The 26,004-nt window shown below is 40.1% G+C and overlaps 2 protein-coding genes across 20 annotated transcripts in view; both read right to left on the bottom strand.

Annotated features, from left to right (window-relative positions):
• On the bottom strand, nt 1–17,212 carry LOC101136006 (zinc finger protein with KRAB and SCAN domains 8-like). 11 transcript variants are annotated; one of them, XR_010134221.1, is made up of 7 exons: nt 17,126–17,199; nt 16,169–16,355; nt 14,034–14,336; nt 11,381–12,434; nt 9,426–9,533; nt 1,486–1,607; nt 1–1,385 (listed from the first exon to the last, which is right to left on the bottom strand). XR_010134221.1 is itself a non-coding variant. In XM_063707425.1 (1 exon), the coding sequence occupies exon 1, from the start codon at nt 12,374–12,376 to the stop codon at nt 11,567–11,569; it is 810 nt and encodes a 269-aa protein (XP_063563495.1). In that variant the 5' UTR covers nt 12,377–14,035; the 3' UTR covers nt 9,354–11,566. The 11 variants fall into 11 exon arrangements, 1 of the variants encoding a protein (XP_063563495.1); XR_010134224.1 differs by having other exon boundaries at nt 11,361–12,434; nt 17,126–17,181; XR_010134222.1 differs by lacking the exon at nt 17,126–17,199 and adding an exon at nt 15,835–15,992.
• LOC101135415 (zinc finger protein with KRAB and SCAN domains 8) overlaps nt 1–26,004 on the bottom strand; it is a 37,180-nt gene continuing 11,176 nt past the window's right edge. For 3 of the 9 annotated variants that reach the window (XM_055390526.2, XM_063707417.1, XM_055390527.2), the window contains 5 exons: nt 17,126–25,895; nt 16,169–16,355; nt 9,426–9,533; nt 1,486–1,607; nt 1–1,385 (listed from right to left, as the gene is read on the bottom strand). In XM_055390526.2, the coding sequence (XP_055246501.1) occupies nt 24,934–25,895 (962 nt within the window). In that variant the 3' untranslated portion in view covers nt 1–1,385; nt 1,486–1,607; nt 9,426–9,533; nt 16,169–16,355; nt 17,126–24,933. Of the gene's footprint in view, nt 1,386–1,485; nt 1,608–9,425; nt 9,534–14,033; nt 16,356–17,125; nt 25,896–26,004 lie in introns of all 9 variants that reach the window. The other 6 variants (XM_063707420.1, XM_063707419.1, XM_063707418.1 and 3 more) reach the window with 6 other exon arrangements.

Raw genomic sequence — 26,004 nt, 5'->3', positions numbered from 1 at the left:
TTTGGTCTTTTTTTTTTTTTTTTTTTTTTACTGTCACCTCTTCTATTTAATGGTCTTTTCCTTAATCATGACAGATGACACTGAAAAATTCCTCTACTATCTCTCTACCACATATTTTATTATTGAGGTTCATTTTTGTTGTGTATCCTTTGTTGCTTAGTAAAGGATGAGTTCATCAAAATGTTTTCTTACATTTGTCCAACTCATAAAGCTTCTATCTAGTGTGGACTCTGATGCTGGATAAGATCTGAACTTTGACTGAAGGTTTTCCCACATAATTTACAAAGAGCTTTTCCCCATGCGGGAATCTTGATGCCCTTTAAGCAATGAGCTAACACTGTTAGCTTCCCTATGGTCATATGCATACAGTTTTGTTCCAGTGTGGATTTTCTGATGTATAAGATTGAGCTTTTTTACATTTTTACATTTATAAATTTTCTCTTCAGCATGGGTATTCTGATGATTGGTAAGTGCTAGCTTCCAAATAAAGGCCTTCCCTCACACACTACATTCATAATGGTGCTGCTCTCCAGTGTGGACTCTCTGGTGGGTGACCAGAGCTGAACCATAATGAACCTTTTACTATCTTCTTCAGACCAACAGGGTTTTTCTCCAGTGCAGATTCTCTGATGTTTAATAAGGCTGTCACAGCACTTTGAGGCTTTGCTGTACTCACGAATATAGATAAGGCTCTTGTCCAAAATGAATTTACTTATGTTCAATAATACTGAGCTCGCACAGAAGGCTTTCCACACTGAAGATATCCACAAGAGCTCTCTGATGTCTGACAAGATCCAGTGTCTGAAGATTTTGCCACATTCTTTACTCTCATGCAAGTCCTCTCCAGGATGGCTTCTCTGTTGTTTCATGGGACTTGGGTTTACACTGAAGGTCTTTCCATGTTGAGGATACACATAGGGCTTTCCTCCAGTTTGGACATGCTGGTGTTTAAGTCAGGGCTGCTGGTGTGTTAAGGCTTTTTTAAATAGGGAGGGATATTTTCAGAGAAATGACTTTTCCACTAACTTTACATTGAGAGCCTGCTTGTTTTATTACAGTTGCTGAAGTTGAAAATCATGTGCAAACCGAAAGGAGGGTTTCCCACTCTCAGAGCATTGGCAGGACTGAATTTCAGAGCAAATTCTCCCAGATGTCTCCGGTTCCTTTATCAGTGATACTCTCCTTAGCTTTAGGCAATGTCTGTTGTGCTTCTTCAAAGGGGATCTCCCCTCACTTGGGAAAACTATTCAGAAGCCCATGAACTTGTTCAGTGTTGGGCCCCTGATAAATGTTTCTATTTAGTCCCCTGGACATCACTCTGTTGGACTTCTTCTGGAAAAGTCTTGCTTTGAAACAGACTCCTGTTTAAGGCCAGGAGTCACCATCTGAAAGAACAAGTTGATTATGCAATTAGCACCTTTTTCCTGAAGACAGAAAGGGGAATTCTAATGTAACATATATGAGTAGCCTACAGAGAGAACATACCTAAAACACACTCTTTATATATGAAGGCTCTAAGTAAGGATATATGTTTGCTTTTTCGTTGATTTCTGTTCTCATCTTTAGTACTTTCTTCCTTCAGCTTTCTTTGGGTTTATTTTCCTGTTCTGAAACAGTAGGTCTCAATAAATGGTAGACAGTAGTAGTAGTAGTAGTAGTAGTAGTAGTAGTAGTAGTAGCAGCAGTAGTGGCAGTATCATTAAAGTAAAACAGGAGAAGTAAAATAGAAGGAAGAGGATTGGGGAAGGCCTTGTATCAATACTGATACAAGATCTACTATGAAGATAATAACATAGGAAGCAGAAGATGAAAGAGGTCATCATATCAACATCAACAAAATATTTTACTATCTACTTGGAGAAAAGATAAGAAATTCAAAGCTGAACGGGTATCACAGAATATCTGGTCTGTTTACCTTATTTTTAAGGATACAGAAATTGAGGCCCAGGTATGGGGCATGAGCCTAGGTAATATGGTTACTCAGAGGTAAAGACAGGATGAGACCAAGGGCTCCTGAATCTCACTTTTAGAGTTTTTACTAGCACACTTCATGACTCTTTAAAGCCCAACATGGTACATAGACATAAACCTTCAGATTAAAACTCTCATAATACAGCACTGTGGGTAAGAGAAGATTGTGAAGTCAGACTTCTGGTTTCAATTCCTGGCTCTACCATTGCCTAACTGCATGATCTTGGACAAGTTATTCAATGTCTCTGTTCTTCTTCAGCTGTAAAATGGGAATACAGAAGTATCTGTCTCATAGCATTGTTGTTCATTGAGGAAAAAATATATATATAGGCATTCAGGAAAAGCCCTGGTATAGAAAGCATACCATAAATATTGGCTATCAGGGTAGATATGCTATCTCGATAATAGATTATGTATTGTTATTACACACTGACTTCTTTGTAAGGATTATTTTCCCCACCCCACAGATACTAGGCTTGGTAATTTGACTTGTTTTAGCTAATGAAGTGTAAGTGACATATGCTCCTCCAAAGTAGCTAATTTAAATCCATCACATCGTCCTAAAACTGTTTTTTCTATTGCTGTAAAAGCAGCACATTCAAGGTAGGACTGCTCCTCCAGCCTGGGTCCTAGAACAGAGAGAATGTATTGCACAGCTGCAACTGACCCATAACTGATGTGCAATAAGAATAAACCTTTGTTATTGAAAGCCACTGAGATTTGGGAGGTTGTTGGTTACATGACAAAAAACTAATTGATCCTAATTAGCCCAAGATGACTTGTACAATCTCAAGCCATACTCAGGGCTGCAAAGAATCCATAAAGAATAATAATAATAATCCCTGCAGTCAAAAAACTCACAATCAAAGGAGCAGGACAAGAGAGACAGATACAAAGTAAAACAGGGCCGGGTGCAGTGGCTCACGCCTGTAATCCTAGCACTTTGGCAGGCCATGGAAGGTGGATTAGCTGAGCTCAGGAGTTTGAGACCAGCCCGGGCAACATGGTGAAACCTCATCTCTACTAAAAGTACAAAAATGAGCTGGGCATGGTGTCGCATGCCTATAGTCCCAGCTACTTAGGAGGCTAAAGCATGAGAATTGCTTGCAACTGGGAACTGGAAGTTGCCTTGAGTTGACATTGTGCCACTGCATCCCAGACTAAGCAACAGAGTGAGAAACTGGCTCAAAATAAAAAAACAAACAAAGCAAAAGAGAAGATGAATGTTCCAAGAAAGAAACAATATGCTATGGGAGGTGAAAGAAGGGGAAGACTGGAAGTAGTTACAGAAATGGAAATATGTTTGTTTAGAAATCAGACATCAATAGAGCTCAACCTAAAATGTTTTAATGAACTGTGCAACTTGTTCTAAACATCTTCCAGGCTGAAGCTTTCCTACTTTTTGATAAAGAAGTTTGGAATCCCAACTAAGCACCCAAACTGTGATGTAGAAGATCCAGAGTTTTTTCCTGAAGAACAAATTGTCTTTACTCAGAAATTCCTCTACTACTCATGCTCATGCTGAAGTGGGTTGGCTTTATAGCTGGGCAAGAATAAAGTTTAGCTATCTATTCACACATCCATCCCCTAAACCATCACAAAAAGAATCTGAGGTAGCTATAAAGACTATGTGATCACAGATACTTGTCACAGAATTCAATCATGAATCTTAAGCCAATACTTGCTTAATGTATGTGAAATCTGAGAGACACTACTTGATAATCATTTAACTTTCCATCCATTTAGATTCTTGAAGCCGAACCCTTTTGATTATCAAAAGCAAGATTATATAGAGCAAATCCCTGAACATACTCTCTTAGCATCATGTAGAAATGCTTCAATAAGTTAAAAATTTCATGGGAGAATGAACTAAAACTATATTCAATAGCATGGATCCACCTCACAATGTCAAAAGAAACAAGCCAGCCACAAAAGAGTTACATGGTATACACAAAGTTCAAAAACAGGCATAACTCATCATGGTGTTACAAGGAATCATGGGGATAAAGGCTTCTGGAAGGCTGAAAATATTATTTCTTGACCTGGGTGTGGGCTACACAAGTGTGTTCACTTAGTTTAAGTGATAAAATTGTATGCTTATGATTTGTATATTGTAGGTGTGTTGTAATTTAATAGAACACAAGATTTTGTGGGATTGTTTTAGGGTTCACTATGACCCATTTTTTCTCTTTTTAAAACTATAGTTGAAGACAATATCTATTATTTAATATATTTTACATAGGGATTCAAGCAATATGTTTACTTGAATTTAGTTCCAGGAAAAAGTTCACCTCTGCAGTCAAAGATAGTTGCTTTCTTTTGTTAGGCAAATAAAAAACAATATAAAACAACATATTTTCCCTTTTGCTAATTGCCAGAAAACTTCAGCTTCAGTGCTCAAGTGTATTAATCAATTATTTCTGAGAAAAATTTATCATCTGCAGTAGGTTGAGTGGTGGCCCCCAAAAAGTTATGTCTATGTCCTAACCTCTGGAATCTGTGAATGTTACCCTATTTGAAAAAAGGGTCTTGGCAGGTAATTACTAAGTTTATGATCTCAAGATGAGATCAGCCTGGAATATCCAGGTGGGCCCTAAATCCTGTGACAAGGATCCCTATAAGAGATAGGAAAGGAGAAGACAGAGAGGAGACAAAAGCTGGTGTGAATACAAAGGCTGAGATTTGAGTGATGTGGCTACAAGCCTAGGATTCCTAGAATCTGGAAGAGGCCAGGAAGTACCCTAGAGCTTTCAGATGGAGTGCAGCCCTGCCAACAACTGAATTTGGACTTTTGGCCTCCAGAGCAGTGTGAAAACAAATTTCTGTTGTTTCATGCCACCAAGTTTGTGGTAATCTATTATGGCAACCCTATGAAACTAATACCATCTGAAGAGTTCAAACAAGGGGACACTCTGCCTTCTTGTTTTAGCTATCATCAACAAGTTTCCTTTAGGGGCATCACTAGTGCCCCTTTTTGTGTGCTTTTTGGGGGTAATTTTTCTGTTTAAAATGGTACCCAAATATAGTGGTGAAGTGCTGTCTAGTGTTCCTAAGTGCAAGAAGATTGTCATGTGCCTTACAGAGAAAATAGGTGTGTTAGATAAGCTTAATTCATGCATGAGTGATAGAGCTGTTGGCTATAAATACAATGTTAATGATTCAATAATTCGGTACATCCAGAAAAAGGAAGAGAAAATCTGGTCATCTGTACATGAGGTCACTAGGGAAAGTGCTAAAAAGCAAGATCTACAGTGTGGGATGAAGCTAAGAAAAAGCCGGGCGTGGTGGTGCATGCCTGTAATCCCAGCTACTTGGGAGGCTGAAGCAGGAGAATCGCTTGAACCAGGGAGGCGGAGGTTGCAGTGAGCCAATATTGCGCCATTGCACTCTAGCCTGGGCAACAAGAGTGAAACTCCATCTCAAAAAAAAAAAAAAAAAATTGAGTATTCATGAGATGGCAACTAATTAAAGAAAAAAACCCAAGAACATGTGAAACCCTTCTAAGTTAGTGCTGGCTGGCTCCCACGTTGATAGTGTGGAAAATGTTAAAGTTTCAGGCAAGACAGGTTCTAAAGATTAGAAGGCTATGCAATATTTTTAAAACATCTGTGTAGTATTATACAGAAAAGGGTTATGTGGAAGAGCTGCTTTCCTTATTTATTTTTATTTTTTATTTTTAGAGATAGGGTCTTGTTATGTTGCCTAGGGTGGTCTGAAACTTCTGGGCTTGTGATCCTCCTGCCCTGTCCTCCCAATGTGCTGGGATTACAGGTGTGAGCCACCTGCTCAGCCAAGGAAGAGCTGCTTTCAAACCCTGATGGGACTGGCTTGTTTTACAAGGATGCTGGCGAACGAATGTTTACAATGCAAATGACATATGGATTGATGAAAATATTATGACTACAGGCTCACAGGAATTTAACCCCCTCATTAACTCTAGGAACAACAGTTCAGTACTCACTAATTCAGTGTTTGCGGCAACATTATAGGACCCAACTAACTATAAGTAATGCGAACTGACAGTATATAGTTGTTCCTTGGTATCTGTTGGGGACTGGTTCCAGGACACCTCAGCATGCACAGGTCCCTTACATAAAACAGCATGGTATTTGCATATAACTACACACATCCTCCTATATACTTTTAAATAATCTCAAGCTTATTGATCATACCTAATTTAATGAAAATGCTATGCAAATAGTTGTTATACTGTATTTTAAAAATGTTCTATTATTTTAGAAATCAGCTATCAATGGAATTCAACCTAAAATGTTTTAATGAACTGTGCAACCACCAAGTAAGACTTGTTCTAAAGTCTTGTTTTTATGCAAGTTAAACAGAGTCAAGAAAATGTGAAACCCTTCTCAGCTAGTGCTGGTTGGCTCGCACATAGGTAGTGTGAAAAATGTTAAATTTTCAGGCAAGGCAGGTTCTGAAGATCGGGATCAAGATAACTGTTTTATTTATTTATTTATTTATTTGTTTATTTTTACTTTATTATTTTTTTGAATACTGACAATACACAGTTGGTTGAATCCATGGATGTGGAACCTGTGGATGGAAAGAGCCAATTTCTGAGGGTAACAAATGGGAAAATGATTTCGTTTGAGTCTAAGAGGTTGGCAGCTTTCTATTTCTCTTCTGCTGAGTGTAGCCAAAGAAGTGAATGGTTAGCACAGGCTTGGAATATCCAAGTCTCAAAAATGTTGGAGGTATGAGAGAAGGGTAATCTCAAGATGAGTCACTGGAGAAAGGAACCTACAGTTAAGGTCACAGCAGGCCTTCCAGACAAAGATGCCAGCTACTACCACTTCTTTTTATCATGGTAGTAGATGTCATACTAATGTAATAAGAGGGAAAAAAAGTATAAAGATTTGAAAGGAAGAAATACAACTGTCATCATTTGCGAATGGTATATGTAAAGACCCAAAATATCTATATGTTATTAGAATGCTGGCTACAAAGTCAATATATAAAAATCAATGCTAAGTCTCTGTAAACAGAAAGTAAATTTTTAAAAATGACACTACTAACAATTACATGGAAGAAATGTCAGATGTCTAGAAATAAATCTAATAAAGATGATCAAGACCGACACAGAAAACCATAAAATATTATTGGGAAAAATTAAGACCCTAAAGAAATGGAATGCTATACCATGTTCATGAATTAGAAAATTCATGCAAGAATGTTGATTCTCCCCAATAATCTATAGATTCAATACACTCTCAATCAAAATCCCAATAATTTTTTAGAAGGGAGTGGGTCAAATTTGACAGCTGATCCTAAAATTTATATGTAAATGCAAAGAACCAGGAACAGCCAAGACACTTATGAAGTAGGAGAAGAAGGTGGTGTTAAGAACTAAGCTGATGCAGAAAGAACTGAGCTGCCAGGTGTTGTGGTGGTCAGTTAAAACATGCCAAAATGATAAGGTATCAGTCAAGCCTTCGATCAGCAGTAGCATTAGCAAGAGGCTCAGCAGGAAAAACTGCTGGCTCCTGCAGTGTTACATTCTTACCCATGGAACAGAGTCAAACAAGCGTCAAAACAATCAGCAAAGATATGGGGATCATCTCGCTACTATGAGAAACCTAAATAAAAGGCTCCAGCCATTTTATGGGCCTAAGGGCTGGGAGGGGAAAGAGGGAAAAGTTCTAGGAGTGGAAAAGTACTAACTATTGAAAGTGAAGACAAGTGGCATCAAGGTTCCTGATCCCAGTAAAATGGTCTCAGAATTGTTTATAGAGGAGGCCACCAATAAAGAGACCTCTAAACAGAGGTGCTTGGACTAGGAATGCAGATATGCCTAAGAGCATGGCTGGGCCAGGGGTCTGGGTCCTTGACTGCAACTTTCTTCAGAGACTGCAATGCATTGGCTGTGCCCCAAGTCTGGCATGGGGAGGGTAGCTTTCCTTCATGAGGTGTACGGCCTTTGTAACTGCCTATGGTTGGGCCTGAAAAATGACACGTAGAAATTTAGCATGGAGTCTGACTCTTCAAGTAGGATGATTTGCTCCGCTGGATACCAGAACAATGTAAAGCTACAATAATTAGGAAAATCTGGTATTGATGAAGGGAGAGCCAAATAAAGCAATGGAACATAACAGAGAAACTAGAAACAGATCCATGCATTTTTGGAAAATTAATTAATGACAAATTGGCACTGTAGAACAGTGGGAAATGACAGGCATTCCCATAAGTGATGAAGGATGAAAAGAATATCCATATGGAAAAGAATGAAATTAGACTTTACCTCACTCAGGCAGAAAAATAAATTTCAAATGGATTACAGATATAAATGATAAAGCAAATTAGAAAACTTTTTAAAATGGTAGAGATTATCTTCATGATCTTAAGGGAGAGAAAGAATTATTCAAAAGACACAAAACAAGAAACACATGAAAGAAAAAGATTGATAAATAGGACTATATTAAAATTAAAAATGTATATTCATCAAAAGACATCATTAAGAGAATAAAAGGCAAGCTATAAAGATGGAGATAATATTTGCATCCTCTATGAAAAGAGCTCATATCCAGAATATGTAAATAATTCCTATAAACATGTAAAAAAATTGAACAGGAACTTTCCAAAAGAATACCAAACAGTAATAAGTAAGCAAGCAAGCTAACCTACTCTTAGTCCAAGAGATGTCACCTCATCTTTCAAGGTTACTAGCTCCATGGCAATAAAAAGTGGCCTGAGTAAGAGCTGCCATGCCCTTGCAATGTTGGCACACCCAGCAAGACACGTAGGAGTGCAAGGCCCAAGGAGGATGGTCTCTCCCAAAAACGGTACACTGAGTTACAACATAAAATGGGTTTCTTACTGCACAAAATGTTTGAAGAAACACTGGCCTAAAGAATATGTTTCATACTTCTTAGCAGAACAAAGAATGTCTGGTCTGGTCATAATATACTACTTTTATATGCATATTCTATGATTCTTGAAATATAATCAAGGTCCGTGAAAACTTCCTTCCTTACCCCCAGATGCACTGTGCTTTTTCACATGCTATTCTCACTGTACCTTCCCTCATTCTTCTGTATCATGTGGCTCAAGAACTCATTCTTTTCCTCCAAGCTTTCGTCCTCCTCCAAAGCCTTTTCAATTGTTTTCGTGAGTCACTGTTAAACCCTCCTCAATGCAAAGTACTCTACAAATCTAGCCGGCTTTATCACAGTATTTGTTGTTTTCTATCTACTCTCTTCTCCCTGTCACCAAATAGTCTGCGAGCCCCGAGATTAGGGTGCTTTTTTCACTTATTTTTGTATTCCTAGCACCTGGCACAAGACCCAACCTAAAACAAATAATCACTAATACCTTACTTTGAGCTCAAAAGTAATAACCATAGTACACATATCCTGATCGCTTAATGGTTAAATTCTTCAACAAAATAAATTTATTTTCAGAAATAGCTCCTCCTTCAAAGTCTTCAGAATACCACTCACTGCTTAGTATTTATAGTTGTGCTGGTTTGGAGTGGGATATGGCGTCACTTTCAGTGCTGATCCCAAAAGGGTGTCCTCCACCCAGATGACTGTCTGTAAATCTCCATTCTAGAAACAAACCAAGATAGCTGGGGTTAGAAAGGTAAACACTAAAAACATTGAAAGCAACAGCACAGAAATGGGTTGACAGGTCAAATCAAGGAAAACCTAGTCTCCTTCAATTGCCAAAGACAGGAAGAAGCAGTGCAAAAGAATTCACACATGAACTCAGCAAAGCAAAGAGAACTTCCTGAAGCCCTTCACTTCTGCTGTAAGTACAGTATATGTTTTACCTTCTCTAATGTGCCCCATTCCCTGAGTGAGGTCCATCCTCAACATGAGCTCCAGAACCATGGTCTTCTTTGCCTTCAATCCCCACATCCAGGCCTTGGGCAGGGCTGTAGGCACTACTCCAATACCAGAGGCTTCATCATGTGCTTTTCCATATGCGTCTCTGACCTTAGTGCCTACTGGCCACAAGTTGGCTCAGAGCTTCATGAAGTCCAGTGTGTTTTACAGCTGACTTGCCTGAAGTGCTGATTAGGATAATTCACGGAAACTGTGCATCCCTTTGCAACACAGAGCCTCTTTCTGAGAAGTGAACACCATTTCACCTTCCCAGAGAGTGTTCTCTATAATCTATTCCAAATGTGAACCACCAAAGCTATCTGCAATTTCTATCGATTTGGCACATCTTGAACCTAACATGAATTAAATTCCAGGAATAAAAAATTTCAGGACTATTACTCAGGAGGGAGAAATCATTGTTAAAATAGAAAAATAGCCTAACCCGGTGGCTCGTGCCTGTAATTCCAGCACTTAGGTAGGATAAGGTGGGAGGATTGCTTGAGCAGGGGAAATGGAGACCAGCCTGGATAACATAGTAAGACCTTGTCTCTACAAAAAATAAGAAATTAGCAGGCATAGTGGTGCACACCTGTAAAACCAGCTATTTGGGAGGCTGAGATGGGAGGATCACTTGAGCCCAGGAAGCTGAGGCGGCAGTGAGGTGGGATCACACTACTGCACTTCAGCCTGGGTGATAGAGCAAGACCCTGTTTCAAAAGGAAAAAAAGAGAAAAAGAAAAATAGTAACAAAGTAATTTTAAAGTCCAGATTTCTCTCCTGAGTTCCACATGTGCAAATACAGGCTTTGGGGATTAGTGTTAGGAAGTTAGATTATGGTCTGGTGGACAGCTGTAGTGGGAGTCCCATAGACACAGCAAAAACATTTTCAAAATCAAACTCACCTCTCAAATCTGAGCACTCTTGGTTGACACTAGGTATCAAGCTTCACATAGTCATCCTAAAACCAACACTGACCTCGAAAATTCCCCAAGTGTCCCATTATTATATCTCTGAGCTTTTGCATATATGACACCACACACAGCAGTGACCTATGATCAGCTATGAGCAAGGATCAGAAGTCAGAAACACTTAAATCTCCTTGGGAAGTTTTTGTCTTTGTTTTGTTTGCATTGGTTGAGGAACCTCAGTCAAACTCAAAGGCTTATTGAGTCAGTAAGTCAAAAGGTTTAAGGCTTTTTGACTATGCAAGAATCACCCTGAAAAATTATCTATTGGGATTCCTACCTAAAGATATGCTCTACCTTCTGCCAAGAAGTCGCACACACATCTAATCATCCTAAGAGCATAGCAGTACATCAAAGGCAAAGAAAGATAAATGGGTTGGTATTTTCCAGATTCAACTAAGGATATGTCCTTCCTCTCTCACCAATTGCTTCCAATTTCAAATCTAATGTTTTATCTATAACACCAACAGGAAGAAAACAACAACAAAAGTCTTGCTCATAAGAGGAAAATGTTTGAATTGCTAGTTTGCTCTAAGCCAACACAAACTACATTATATACTATATGGTTTTTAAATGGCTTTACCTTATGAGTTGCAAAATTACCTTCTCAGAAGTAGATGTGATTTTACAGCCTTAGAAACAATGCTGATGGAGTTACTTTTGAGTGATTTCTCACTTCAGTATTTCAAGGGTGAAGTGTCAATTAAGGCATTAACTTTAACCATACTCTTCTTTCAATGGTATCTTCCGATGCAACAAAAGCCCTTTGGAATATATTTGCCACATAAATCACTGATGACACTTTCCTTTGGCATGTGTTTTCTGGTGTTTAGTAAGGTTAGAACTCCCACGGAAAGCTTTCCCACACTCTTCACACTCATACGGTTTCTCTCCAGTATGGATTCTCTGGTGATGAATAAGCGTTGAGATCTGGCTGAATGCTTTTCCACACTCTCCACACTCATAGGGCTTTTCTCCAGAGTGAATCCTCTGGTGATTAATAAGTGCTGAGTTCACATAGAAGGCCTTCCCACATTCCTTACACTCATACGGCTTTTCTCCTGTATGGATTCTCTGATGCTTGATGAGGGCTGAGCTCACACTGAAAGCTTTTCCACACTCATCACACTCATAAGGTTTCTCACCAGTATGGATTCTCTGATGTTTGATAAGGTCTGAGCTCACACTAAATGCTTTGCCACACTCATTACATTCATAGGGTTTCTCTCCATTGTGGATTCTCTGATGTATAATCAGGTGTGCCCTTACACTGAAGGCTTTCTTACACTCATTACAAGTATAAGGCTTCTCACCAGTGTGGATTCTTTCATGCACAGTGAGGGTTGAGCGCACGCTAAAGGCTTTTCCACAGTGATCACACTCATAGGGTTTCTCTCCAGTGTGGATTCTCTGATGTCGAACAAGGCCTGAGCTCTGGGCAAACTTCTTTCCACATTCATTGCATTTATACCGTCTTTCTTCCATGTGCCTACCCTCATGCCTTTCTAACTGGTCCTCATACTGAGAGACTTTTTCATACTCAGGAGTTTGTAAAGTATCCCCATTATATATGCTAGGGACCTTCTGGTGTGGGTCCATCCTTAGAAAAACCTTCCCTTCAGAGCTGACACTTTGTTCACACCTCTGGCCTTGATTCCTAAAATAATAAACAGACCTTTGAAATGTGCTTTATTCCCTGTTGCTAAAGCAATATAATATGATACAGACTAGAGCTCTCAAACACGTTCAGTAATCCCAGGACAAACCAATCATATGGCACTCACATAAAATGTTTTCACTCAGCCTGTATCATGTCTCAATAACATCAAATAACTGTTGGAATGAATATCTGACTCAAACGGCTATTTAAATATATCTTCATGGCACACGCCTATCATCCCAGCTACTTGGGAGGCAAAGGCAGAAGGATCACTTGAGTCTGGGAGATTGAAGCTGCAGTGAGCTATGATCATGCCACTGCACTCCAACCTGGGCAACAGAGCAAGATCCTGTCTCAAAAAATATAAATGAATAAATAAAATATCCTCTACAAAGTCATCTAAAACATATACATACAATCCGGAATATAAATGAATATAAAAATAATACATAGTTCCTACTTTTAAATGCGAATCATATTTAATTAAATTGGAAAACAAGACAGAAACGCAAGAGATTTGCAGATAGAGCAGATGAAGGAGTATGGGAATAGAAATGGCAACAGAAACAAATTCAACTGATAAGAAGTTTGGAAAAATGACAATAACACCATTAACAGGTATGTTTTACTGCCCATAGAAGTCCATACTATTTGAGATGGAAGAGAGACACGGGGACCAAAAAACCTCTGTTCATTGCTATGCCACTACTATTTCTGCAGCTGTTGTTGCTATGATAAACAGTATCTCAGCAACAGGGATCCTTTGTCTCTCCTGGAACTGTGACAGAATAAACCCCTCACCTCTCCTAAGAAAAGGGATGGCTGCTACTTTCTTGGGAACAAACCCAGTTTTGTGTCTAAACTTGATAAAATTTTTGCTCCCAACTCAAATTACACTAATTACCCCTCTCTGCCTTTTTCCACCTTACAAATTGTTTTATGTCTTGACAGTTATAAGTTAACAGTGTGCACCCTTGATATAATGAGAATGGCACTTCACCTTTGTGGTCTTCCTCCCCAGAACATATAACCTCAGTATAATAATGACAAAAACAGTTAAATCCCAATTGAACGCTATTCTACAAAACGAACAAACAACAATATCAACAACAAAAACCAACACAAAGCAGAACTGAGGATCCAGGACCAAGAGAAAATAAGGTCTCCATTCCTGCACCCCACTCTCGGAAATTTAGCCCTGTCAGAAAAGCAAGTCGGAGTCACTCCTGTAATTAGGAGTCTTAACAGCCTCAGAGACAGCCAAGGACAGGACTCAAGACATCAGCCTGTCCCAGCCATCCTCCCTCCCAGGGTTTCTGAGGGTCTACTCTGCCAGTGCAGAAGGGCCAGGCAGGAGATGGGGTAGTGAAGGGAAAGAAAAATAAGAGGGAGGATGATGAAGAGGGAGGAAAAGGGAGGAAAGAGAAAAGAGGAGGAGTGTGAGAAAGTGGGTGGAAGAGGGGAGGGGTGGGGAAGGATGGAGGGAAAAGGCAGGCCTGAGGCGACCTGGCGCAGTACATAGTTTCTCCCATCCTCCGAGGGTGTCCACCCCAGGGCATATGCAAAACTCTAGAAGAAAGTGAAGAGGGAACTCACCTGAAAAACTGAGATTAGACTATCTGACCAAGTGACTGAGGACAGCTGTCGGCCTAGAAAGCTTGACTTTGACTTCCGTGGATCCCGCGCCTGGGCATCTGGTCATCTACTCTAGGATCCTGGAGGCCTCCCTCTCAGGGATTTGTGAGTTGACCAGAATGGACCGTGTGAAGAAAGGATTGCTTACTCCCAAGAAGACATTTTATGCTTTTTATCTCATTTAATCCTACAGGGCAGACGTTAAAGTCCTCCTCGCATACATATAAAAACTGAGAAGCAAATAAATTTTCCGAGGTCAGGCACCTGTTAAAACAGCCAAGATGAAATTTCAATCTAGGGCTTGCTTCCCAGATTAAGCCACTTTACGGCTTCTCAGGGTAGTATTCAGCCAGTAATCTCCAAATTAATTTGTAAATTCAACACTATTCTCATGAAAATAGAAACTTTTTAGAAGATTTTAATGTTCACCTAGAAGACTAAACATGCAGGACTACCTGGGGAAACTGAGAAAGAAGGGTACTTGTCCTAAAGAACTTACTTATTATAAAGCCTTAATACTTAAAGTGTGCAGCACTCATGATAATGGTACAGAACAGAAGGCCCAGAAATAGACACATAAATTTAGCATATGACAAAGGTAGCAAATGAGTTAAAAAAAAAAAAAAAAGTGAACTCTTCAAATGCATGGTGAGAACTGGATAACCATCTGGAAAGATGGTAAATTAGATTTCTACCTTACTCTATAAACTAGGATATATTCCAAATAAACCAGTTTTACATGTTATAAATGAAACCATAAAAGTACCAGAGGAAAACATGAGGTGAGTCCTTTATAACCTCAGAATAGAAAGGCCCTCCTCCTGGCCGGGCGCGGTCGCTCACGGCTGTAATTCCAGAACTTTGGGAGGCCAAGGTGGGTGGATCATGAGGTCAGGAGTTTGAGACCAGCCTGACCAACATTGTGAAACCCCATCTCTACTAAAAATACAAAAATTAGCCAGGCGTGGTGGTGCGTGCCTGTAATCCCAGCTACTCAGAAGGCTGAGGCAGGAGAATCACTTGAACCCGGGAGGCGGAGGTTGCAGTGAGCAGAGATCGCACCACTGCACTCCAGCCTGGGTGACAGAGCGAGACTCCATCTCAAAAAAGAAAAGTCCTCCTCCTTATAAGCCAATATCCAGAGATCATTAATGAAAAGATTGGTAAACTTGACCCACATAGAATAAAAACTCCTGTGAGGTAAAACAAACAAACAAAAGCACTTTAAGCAGTCAAAGACAAAAAAATGGAAATATATTTACAATTTCTATTTCTGAAAACTGGCAGCCAAGATGAAGTTCCTGAACGATAAAAAAAAGTGTAAACGGCAGGTCAGAGCTGGATTCTCTCCTGCTCCAGCTTCACTCTGAACTTAATCAGACTCTGCTAAGCATTCACAACTCACTTATCCTGATCCTGTCATACAGCAGTTGTTGTTAAGTCACCTCAGGTCCCTTACTTCCAGAATCCCCAGAAGACCACAAAATGTCAAAGTTTAGCACAACTCTCCTGTAGAGGGAAGAGTCTGTCATTAATACTTCAGTGGCATATTCCTGGGTGGCACTAGAGAATAACTATCTTATTCTCCCTCTGCTTCCGGAGCTGGCATTTCTTGCCTACTTCCTGACTGTAACCAACAGCTGGGGCCAGAAAAAAATTAAACACATGAATTTATCAAAGAATCGCTGTGGAAATGAATAAATCAGCAGAACAGGCTAATTCCAGGGAGGTAAGGAAAGTAAGAAATAATTACAACAAATACCTGGATAGCACTTCCTATGTAGCAGGTACTGTTCATGTAATCCTCATAACAACTCTAGACAGGTGCTTTTATTATCCCCACTGACAGATGACATATAGGCACAGAAAGATAAAATGACTTGGCCAAAATCATAGGTAGTGTGGCTTCTGACTTACGTGCTTAAAAAGTAGGGGAAAAAAAGGGAAGAATCCCTAAGAGATCAAAAGTTGTAAGATGATAATATCTCTCCCCACCTGCTGTCTGGATTCACTCAATTCCTTGAAATCATCCAGCTTAGCCACTTCCCCAAGGAAAATCCTCCCTCCCCTGGCCAGTGCTGCTCCCTCTCCCAGACCTGGTGTTCCTCAGGATGATCAGGAACTGGCCTCAGCCACTGTCAACTGGGCTGCTGGAGCCAGCTTACAGAATGCTGGCCTGTGGAGTTTTCTCATTAACAGAATCCTTGGAACCAGCGAAACCATCTCCTCTAAAGATGCAGTCATGCAGCTTTTCCTGTAATTGAAGAGTCTTCAGGAACACTTCTGTAAAAGAAACATTTTACTCAAAGAAAAAGCAAAGATTGCCATAGGTGTTACACTACTAAGTGTTATGGGGGGAAAGAAGTGCAATCTTAAATAAGGAGCTAATTTGCAAAGGGCTCTCAGATCACATGCTGGGGCAGCAGGACTGCAGTGGTAATCTTCCCCATTGCCTTTAGGCACTGCTTGGGATAGTGGAAGGGCTCATGAGAGAACAGCATTAAGGTTGCTGTAAGGTGGTCCTGGCGTGGATGGAAGTGACTGCTAAAGGGAAGGGTAGCCATTTATTGCCAAGCTGAAGTAGAGAGAAAATAAGTTCTGCATTCGAAATGAAATGTCACGGGCACAATTAAGTGGTGGAAGAAGCCTCTCCTGAATTTAGAGCACCGAACATTTATTTCCAATTATTTGCATTTTCCCCCTTTTGTTTGAAAAAGAGAGCTGAAGATCTGGTGGGCAGTGATACCAATTGGTACCAGAAGCACACTTGTAGTTGGTACTCAATGAAGCTCTGAAGACGGCAGTAACCCTGGCAGTAACGGCCAGGGTTGTAACTGAAAGGGAAGTAGTCCCAACTCTAGGCCCCTGCGGCACTAAATCTCGAGGAAAAACCCTTTCCTGGAAGACTGCATTTGGATACAATCCCCACCGTCTCAGGAGGGGTTGCCTCTCCTGGAGTTCCTGCACACATTCCACCCAGGCAGGCGCGGAGAGACGAGGTCTGAGGGGTTGCAGCTGTGCAACATCCACCCAAGCGACACCCAAATGCATACCAGCGTTTCTCTGCCTGTGAGCAGCAACCAGCTCCGAAGCCTCGCCGCGGGGCGGAAGTCCCTCTCAGTACTTCCGGGGCGTGTCCCGGAAATTTCTGGGCGGGGCCTGGCTGCGCCCGAGGTTGCCCAACAGGGGTTGAAACCTCCACCTGTCCCCGCCGCGGTGCAGGCAGAGTCTAGCCCGGGAGCGATTTGCTCCGGCCCGTCGGCAATGCTCAGACTTCCTACCTCACCTCTCTCGAAGGTTGATTTTGCTTCCTGAGTTTTATCCAGGGCAGGACCACCCGTGTATGTTGGAATTTAAAGATAGTGCAGTTGGTGAAATTTCTCGTGTGGGCCCTACAGGATCCCTTAAAGCGACACACGGGGCCACAGAACTCTGGTCTTAATTATTAGTGATCTGAAAGCCAACACACTATATCCTGTGTGCTTTCTCAAAGATTAGAGACAAGAACCAAGAACAATATTTTCAAAACATGACTGCGATACTGCAAAATTTCTCCGGCTATTCAATTATTTATGAAAGAACTTAACTCAAAACACTGTAGTCAGTAAATATACTGGTTTGGATATAAAGATGATAAAAGGAGTAATTCCTAAAATGAATCATTACAGGTGGAGGCACAAAGTTTGAATCCATCTTATGGCAGAGCATGAATTAAGAATATACAAGGGTCACACCTGAGGGCATAACTAGGGGAGAAAAGAAATGGGCAAAGCCCCAGGAAACCTAACCAAGTGGCCTCTTTGAGCCTCCATTTACAGAATAATGGATTGGAACACTAAACCTAGCATTCTAAACTATGAATATTTAAATATGACAGAGCAAGCAGCTATTTCTTTGGTATATTACACATTTAAACTGATTTTGTAACTTGGGTTGAACTTTTGAGACCTCTGTCGCCCAGTGGCATAATCATAGCTCACTGCAAGGGCTCAAGGGATCCTCCCACCATATTCTTTTGAGTAGCTGGGACTACAGATGCATCCCACCACACCCGATTAACTTTTTTTATTTTTTAAGTTTTTTTTGTAGAGACAGTCTTGCTGTTGCTCAGGCTGCTCTTGAACTCCTGGCCTTAAGCAATCCTTCTGCCTTGGCCTACCAAAGTGCTGGGATTGTAAGCGTGAGCCACTGCACCCAGGGGTTGAACCTTTCTAAACCTGCTGAATTAAGTACCCCTGCTGCAAAAGCAAGCTAGTGCTTCTAAAGGCCTGCTTTTTAACGATTTAATTTAGGAAATCACATTTCCTCCTACATATTTGCCTTCCTAAATAGGATTAACACAGTATGTTAAAAACTACGTTAAAAACAAATAAAACTGGAATGGTTTTACTTGGCAAACTCTGACAATATTCTGGCTTGTGGTTTCCTTGGCATGCTGGTAATTCCTGCCTAGAGGCTGTCCAAGGGACTGAGGGTCATATGTTGTCCTCAAGGCTAAATCTTTGATGTTATAGCCCCTCTGTTAAAGAGACAGCCCCCAGTATTTTACCTTTGATGCTATAATGAACCAAGATATGGAAGACTAAAACTAGACTTGTACTTCTGTAACACTTGTATGCTGAAACACTTGGCATAGGGATGATGGCAGATCTGATGCTGAAAGCAACCTTAAAACATCATCAACTTTATTGTTTATGAACACCCTGACATATGTTGCTGTGAATGCCAAACATTAAGTCTTCTTTTTCTTTTATAGTCTTAAAAACCACAAAATATGCACACACACAGGATTCTCTTAAGGCTTGGCATAGCTAATTTTTCTAATTGTATTGCCAGTACTTCGTATCTCTTTCTCCTATTTACCTTAAATATATCAAGTCTCACAACCTCAGCATTAAGGATTTTGGGCCAGATAATTCTTTGTTGTGGGGCGGGGACAGGGGCAGGGGCGGGGCGATGTGGGGGGGTGAGGTGCTGTCCTGTGCAAACATGATGCTTAGCAGCATCCCCAGCCTCTACCTACTAGATGCCAGTAGCATCCCAGCTGCCCACCAATGGTATGACCAAAAATGTCCCCAAACATTGCCAAATTTCTCCCAAAGAGAACCACTAATCTCATATACAAAAGCCTATTCTCAAGCACTTTTGGAATTATAACCTTCACACAATAGTCTTTAGTGCTTATTTTCTTTCTTGACCAATAAGGCTGGCCAAATGGAGAGCTTCAGCTTTTCACACATAATTTCCTAAAGATGAATTTTTTTTGGCCTTACTCTTAGGTAGAGGCAGATCCTGATATACTATGCTAGCATACGAAAATAGGTCTGTACATTTTTGAGCACCCAAAGTGGTAAGAGACATTCTTGAGAACAGCTTAAAAATTTCTGTAGATACCACCACAAATAATCCACACAATACTTCAACAAGCATTTATTAAACGCCTACTATGTGCTCAGCACTATACTAGGCACTCGGGGGTGCAGAGATACAAATGTAAAAGTTATTATTCCTGCCCTCAAGGAGCTTACAATTTAATTTTGGAAATAAATACAAATATGAAACTGTAACACAGAGTGCTAGAAAATAATTAGAAAGCAACATATTAGTAAGTACATGGACCACAATACAAACTCAAAAGATAAGTGCTGAGGCAGCACAGAATGAGGGAGGTCATCGCATGAGGTGATGTCAATCAGGGAGAGCTCAGTCAGAAGATATAAAGGAAGAAAGGCTTTGAAGGGAGTGATGAACATGAGCGGGGACCAAAGAGCAATCTAAGCAAAAAGAATAGCATGAGAAAGGCACAGAGGCAAGAGCTTGTAAGACATCAGTAGAAGGCTGTAGGAAGTTTGAATCTGTTGAATCAAGGTGAATATGCTAGAGAGTAATGAAGGCTGATGAATATTAGGCATAGAGGTAATGGAGAATTTGGAACACCACTGCTCCATAGCAATTATCTACTGGGTGTTACTTAGTGAAAATGAAATTTTACAATAGAGATATTGTAAAAATGGGTGTTTGAGGAGGATCGTCTTTGAAAAATTATCTACTGGGTGTTACTGAAAATGAAAATTTTACAATACGGATATTGTAAAAATGGAGTTTGAGGAGGAGCACCTTGGAAACTTTATACAAGATGGGGATCCTGGGAGCAAGGAAATTGGAAAAAAAAGAATTACAGTAACCTGGGCCTCAGATCTACATGAAAAGCTATAATGGTATGAGAGAAATGGGAGATCAAGCCTCAAGGAGAAAACTGATTAAAAACTGGACTGACAGCAAGTTTTTGGACATGGAGTATAGAGAGCAGAAAAAGATAACTCCAAGGCTGGGGTAAAAATATAAAGGTGGTGACACTTTTCAGGGCAAAGGAATTAGGCAATGAGGCCTGTTTAAAAAGAAAACGGGGGCTGGGGATATATGGTGATGAATCCTGTTTTCGAATATCAAGTTGTACAGGTACCTGTGGAAAATTCCAAAAGTCAGAAACTGACCCACAGGGTGGGAAAAATGAAGTCATTCGAATACAAATAGTAGGTATAAACAATCAAGATGGATAAATAGGAGTATAGAAAATGAAGTGAATAAAAGGCAGGGAGATTATTCTCAGTGGAGAAGAGGAGAAAGGGGAGTGGGTGGAAAGATCAACTAAAAAAAGAAAGCCAGATATTAGAGAAAAAGGATCCCACAAGCCAAAGGAGGGAGAATTCAACAATATAAAATATAAATTAGATCAAAAAGGACAAGAAATAATAATAAAAAAAGGCCTTATTATTTGTCCACTGGTTAGTCTAAGAACATTTCACTGGAATGCTAAGTATGAAAGCCAGTAAAAAGAAGTTTTAAGAACAGATTAATGAAAAAGGGGGGTTGAAAAATCAAAGATATGTTTGAAAAACCATGAACAATAGAGGAGAAACAGAATGGTAGTTGGAAATGGGCAATGAGGTTGAAAGCATTTCACATTTTATGCTGTAGATGAACTTACTATTGTCATCCTAACTGACCATCTGCCTGGCCTGGTACATGGATATTTCATTTCCCTCCACAATTCTACTTTCCCTTTGGCAGTTTGGAGAAAAATATATTTGAATTTATTATTGCTTTATCCTCCCAATTACTCTGTTAAATATGTTTTATTTGCACAATTTAGCTTTGTAGTACTACAAAGCATCAACACTTAAAAATGATATAATTGTAACCCCAAAAGGCATTTCCACCAATTTTCTAGTAATTGTAATGTATTTGCACTCTACTGCATATTCTTTTCCCCAGTACATCTCATGACAAGCGCTACATATTTTTAAAAAGCTGGTTAGAATTACCATGTTCATTATACACACCTTAGCACAGTAGTCAGAACAGGCTCTAGAATCAAACTGTGTGGGTCACAATCAGTTTTATCACATACTGGCTGGGTGATATTTGTCAGCTCACTCAACTAAGCCTCCGTTTCCTCATTTATAAAATGGGGGATAAAATAATACCTATTGATATGGTTTGGCTGTGTCCCATCCAAATCTCATCTTGAATTGTAGCTCCCACAATTCCCACGTGTCGTGGGTGGGACCAAGTGGGAGGTAACTGAATCACAGGGGCAGAACTTTCCTGTGCTGTTCTTGTGATAGTGAATAAGTCTCACAAGATCGGACGGTTTTATAAAGAGTTCCCCTGCACAAGTTCTCTCTTTGCCTGCTGCCATCCATGTATAAGACACGATTTGCTCCTCCTTGCCTTCCACCATGATTGTGAGGCGTCCCCAGCGATGTGGAACTGAGTCCATTAAACCTCTTTCCTTTATAAATTACCCAGTGTCAGGTATGTCTTTAATAGCAGCATGAGAACAGACTAATACATTTATCATGAGCCTGAGAAAGGCATAACAAGGTTGGGCACATAGTAAGTGCTCAATAAACGTCGGCTATTATTATTTGGAGACTCAGAACCAAGAGTAAAGTTAACTGCTCTGTTTGGGAATCAACCACCATATTCTAGCACTGCACCTCGCTCCATGGAGAAAATCTCTGAAACCTAACATGCCTCTCCCAGGGCTATGTTGGATGGCATTAGAGTTATGAAAGAACCACCTTATCATGTCAGTTCCTAAAATGAGAAGCTTAGGATGGGAGGAGAAAGTACTGATGAATAGTTCATTTCAGATGAACATAAAGATAGAATCTATAGGATAAAGGAGCTTAATGAATGCCATTCACAGTTAAGAGCTCAAAATGTCATACAGCCTAGTCAATAATATTCTATGCTAAGAGTGTGAACTTGAGACAAAGAATGATTTCTAGTGATGTCCTCAAAGAATCCACAGCCTTTTTCTATTGTCTTACACCATTTGGCTAATTCTGTATATGCGCTGTATCAGCTTTGATAATTCTTTCAAGACACAGTCTTTTCTCACACCCAATATAACACTAATTTTTCTAGTCATATTATTTTCTCCAAATTTATGCCACATGCTTAGTAATTCTGAGATTTAAGTAATCTGGCTACATATTACTCTTAATACTGACACATAAAGAGACTTTAGCTAGTACATCTGTACACATTTCAATGTGTTGCTCTGGTCTATGGCCACACCACCCTGAATGCACCCAATTTTGTTAATATGTTGCATTGCTAAAAGGACTTTTTATTGGAATAGAAGAGAAGCGTTCTTCTAAAGTGTATGGCAGGTGTGTGTGTGTGTACATACACATGTGTACATACACATGTATTTTCCCTCTGACAATGCACCCATCATATGTAATATTTGCATACAAGGTAATACTGGCCCCAGGAAGAATCAGTATCTTACAGAGGGTAAGGCACAACTGAAACACAGAGCAAAGATCTAGATACAACCAGATTTACTTGTTTCTGGTTTCTTAAAATTTCAAGTACAAAGAAACTAGGAATGGTAACTTATAAATAAAAAAAAAAGAAACAAGAGAAGGGAGGATAAGAAAATAAAGGATAATCAAAAGGACTGTTGGAAACCAACATGACAAGTGATGGGTGTCTTCATTCACCAATGGCTCAATGAAATTGATGTAGATAATTCTGATGTTGTTAGTGGTCAAAGTGGGCCATAGAGAGGCAGAGAAGGAATGTTATAGGGAAAGAATTTATGATCCAAAAGGTGGTCCTCTATGACATAAGACTTTGATTGCTTTTTTTGACCCATCAATCATAAAATGATTATTATTTCTTTTCAGGATAGTCACAGGGTGAAATTATGAAGCTTTCATCAGAACCTATATAATTTTTTTTCTGAATAGGCTCAATGTAATCAATTTTAAGTTTAAAGGTTAATTTTGGAAAGCCCAAAATTTCTCAATTCCAACTCTGGTGAATAAGTGGCTACTCAAATGGTAAAACTAAAGTGTAAGAGTAATAGAGGGTTTTCTCATATGGTTTATTAAATGGGAATTCTAAGAGTGTTCCAAATATTTGGAAGAATATAGTAGTATGGAATAATAGTACTTGGGAATAACAAGTGACAAGCCACATTGGATGCGTAAGTTCTGGCATGTTACTTTAAACCAGTCTCATTACTTTATATAGTATTCCTTGGTATAACAAAAGCCTCAAAGATGAAATATAGTGCCTGGTGATACTGAGTTTAAGAGTACATCTTTGTTGGTAGATTATAGACATGGATTACAGATAGAGTGCACCAGAGTTCAAAAGAATGAAAACCTGTGAGGTAAGGTATTAGATTACCACTGTGGATATTAAAGTCATATAAACTAATGGCAAGAAACAGATGGAGAATAACGAGTGTGGTGCTGAGGCCATCTAAAGAGATGGGTGCAAGGTAATGATAGGAGTGACAGACCATCTAGTCAGGGAGTTTGCACAGGCTGATAAGAACCTGAGAAAGCAGTATTGTAATGGGCCAAAAAAGATGAGTAAACATTCTTTGTAAGGTTTTTATCTTCCTAAAGCATCTTTGTCTCCTTCTCCTACCTGATGCCATAACTAGGATAGTGCAAACTATTTGTACCACAGTGTACAGTGGGGAGGTGGAAGGAGAGTCAGAAGTCACCAAAATGTATAACTATCCAAGCTCAAGAGCAGCTGGGCTGAGTCTCCACTCACCTCTTTCTCTGCATTACTCCCATAACCATTACTAATGTGTCCACTTTCTTTACTGACACGGGTGCTGGGACTGGGGGTGGTGAAGGATATGTACAGATGCTCAACGACTCAATGGAGTCAGTGAAGGTGATACATGAAGAAAAATGCTGGAGTGCTGTTAAAAATATAGCATTCTGAGTTTGTATGGGAATACAAATTTCCACTGACTAGAAGGAATATTAGAATAAAAAAATGCACACTTAAGCATAAATACTTTAAGTGTCTGTAAAATTTTCCTAGAAAGCTACATACAAATATAAGTTTCACACAGAAGCTACTTCTGACTCTACAGCAGCTTCTTAGATCAGATTAGGAATACAAGGGCACCTTCAAGGGAATAAATGGGAGAGGGGGATCACAGGAGATGGGAAGAAGCACAGGAACTAGGAGTAGCCAGCCTCTCTCAAACCTATAGCTACTCACCCAAAAGACAAAGTTAAGCTCTTCAAGCCATGACAAGCAACTTGCTCTAATGCTATTTTAAATTTCTAAAGGATACATTAGGTCATCAGGAGCTCCATCAGATACTTTCAAAGACAGTCAAGCTAATCAACCTTCACCAAGGCACTGGGCCCAAATTACTAAAGAGCTATCCTAACTTTGCCACCACTATAGATTCTGACACTAAAGTTGCGATGACCTTTCTGCCTTTTAGTACACTGAAAGACCTCTCACCAGTGTGTGGTTTCCCTAATGCTGAATAATGCTCAAACTGTAACTGATGTTGTTCCTAAACGCTTATGGATTCAGATTTTTCACCACTGTGGATTCTCTGATGTCGAATGAGACTTGACCTCTGAATAAAGGCTTTCCCACACTCATTACATTGGTAGGGCTTCTCCCCTGTGTGAATTCTCAGGTGTTGAATGAGACCAGTGTTCCCATTGAAAGCTTTCCCACATTCTTTACATTTATAGGGTCTTTCTCCAGTATGGATTCTCTGATGTTCAATAAGGCCTGACTTCTGACTGAAGGCCCTCCCACACTCATTGCATTTGTAGGGTTTCTCCCCAGTGTGGCTCCTCTGATGACCAATAAGATGTGAGCTCCGCCTGAAGGTTTTCCCACACTCATCACACTCATAGGGCTTCTCCCCAGTGTGGATTCTCTGATGTCCAATGAGGTGTGAGCTATGACTGAAAGCTTTCCCACACTCATTACATTCATAGGGTCTCTCTCCACTGTGGATTCTCTGGTGCAGAATAAGGCCCGCACTCTGACTGAAAGCCTTCCCACACTGATTGCACTGATATGGCTTCTCCCCAGTGTGGATTCTCTGGTGCAGAATCAGGCCTGTGTTCTGACTGAAGGCTTTGCCACACTCCTTACAGTGATAGCGTTTTACTTTGTTGTGGATATCCTGATGTGAAAGAAGGGCTGACCTGTAACTGAAGGCTTTACCACACACATTACACTGATAGGGTTTCTCCCCAGTGTGGATTCTCCAGTGGCGAACAAGGCCTGAGCTCTGAGCAAAGCTTTTCCCACATTCATCACATTTATGTCGTCTCTCTTGTGTGGGATTTCCCCGCTGCCTCTCTAATCTGCCCAGAAGGTCTCGGGCTTCTTCATGCTCAAGACCCCTGATAACATCCCCGTTGCATTTGGCAGCTGTCTCTCCATGTGGTTGGATTCCAGTAGATATTACCTGTTTTGAAGCTAATTCCCTGTTCTCACTCCTGGTCTCACCACCTGAAATAAAAATGTAATAAATAAACATCAAGCCAATGTCACATCCTATTCTTTATGCTAGGAGAAAGGAACTGAAGATAGGGGAAAAGGAAAGTACACATGAACAGCT

The sequence above is a fragment of the Gorilla gorilla genome, chromosome 5 (assembly GCF_029281585.2).
Source record: "Gorilla gorilla gorilla isolate KB3781 chromosome 5, NHGRI_mGorGor1-v2.1_pri, whole genome shotgun sequence".
In the NCBI taxonomy this organism is placed as follows: Eukaryota; Metazoa; Chordata; class Mammalia; order Primates; family Hominidae; genus Gorilla; species Gorilla gorilla.
This window is presented reverse-complemented; position numbering and strand designations above follow the sequence as displayed.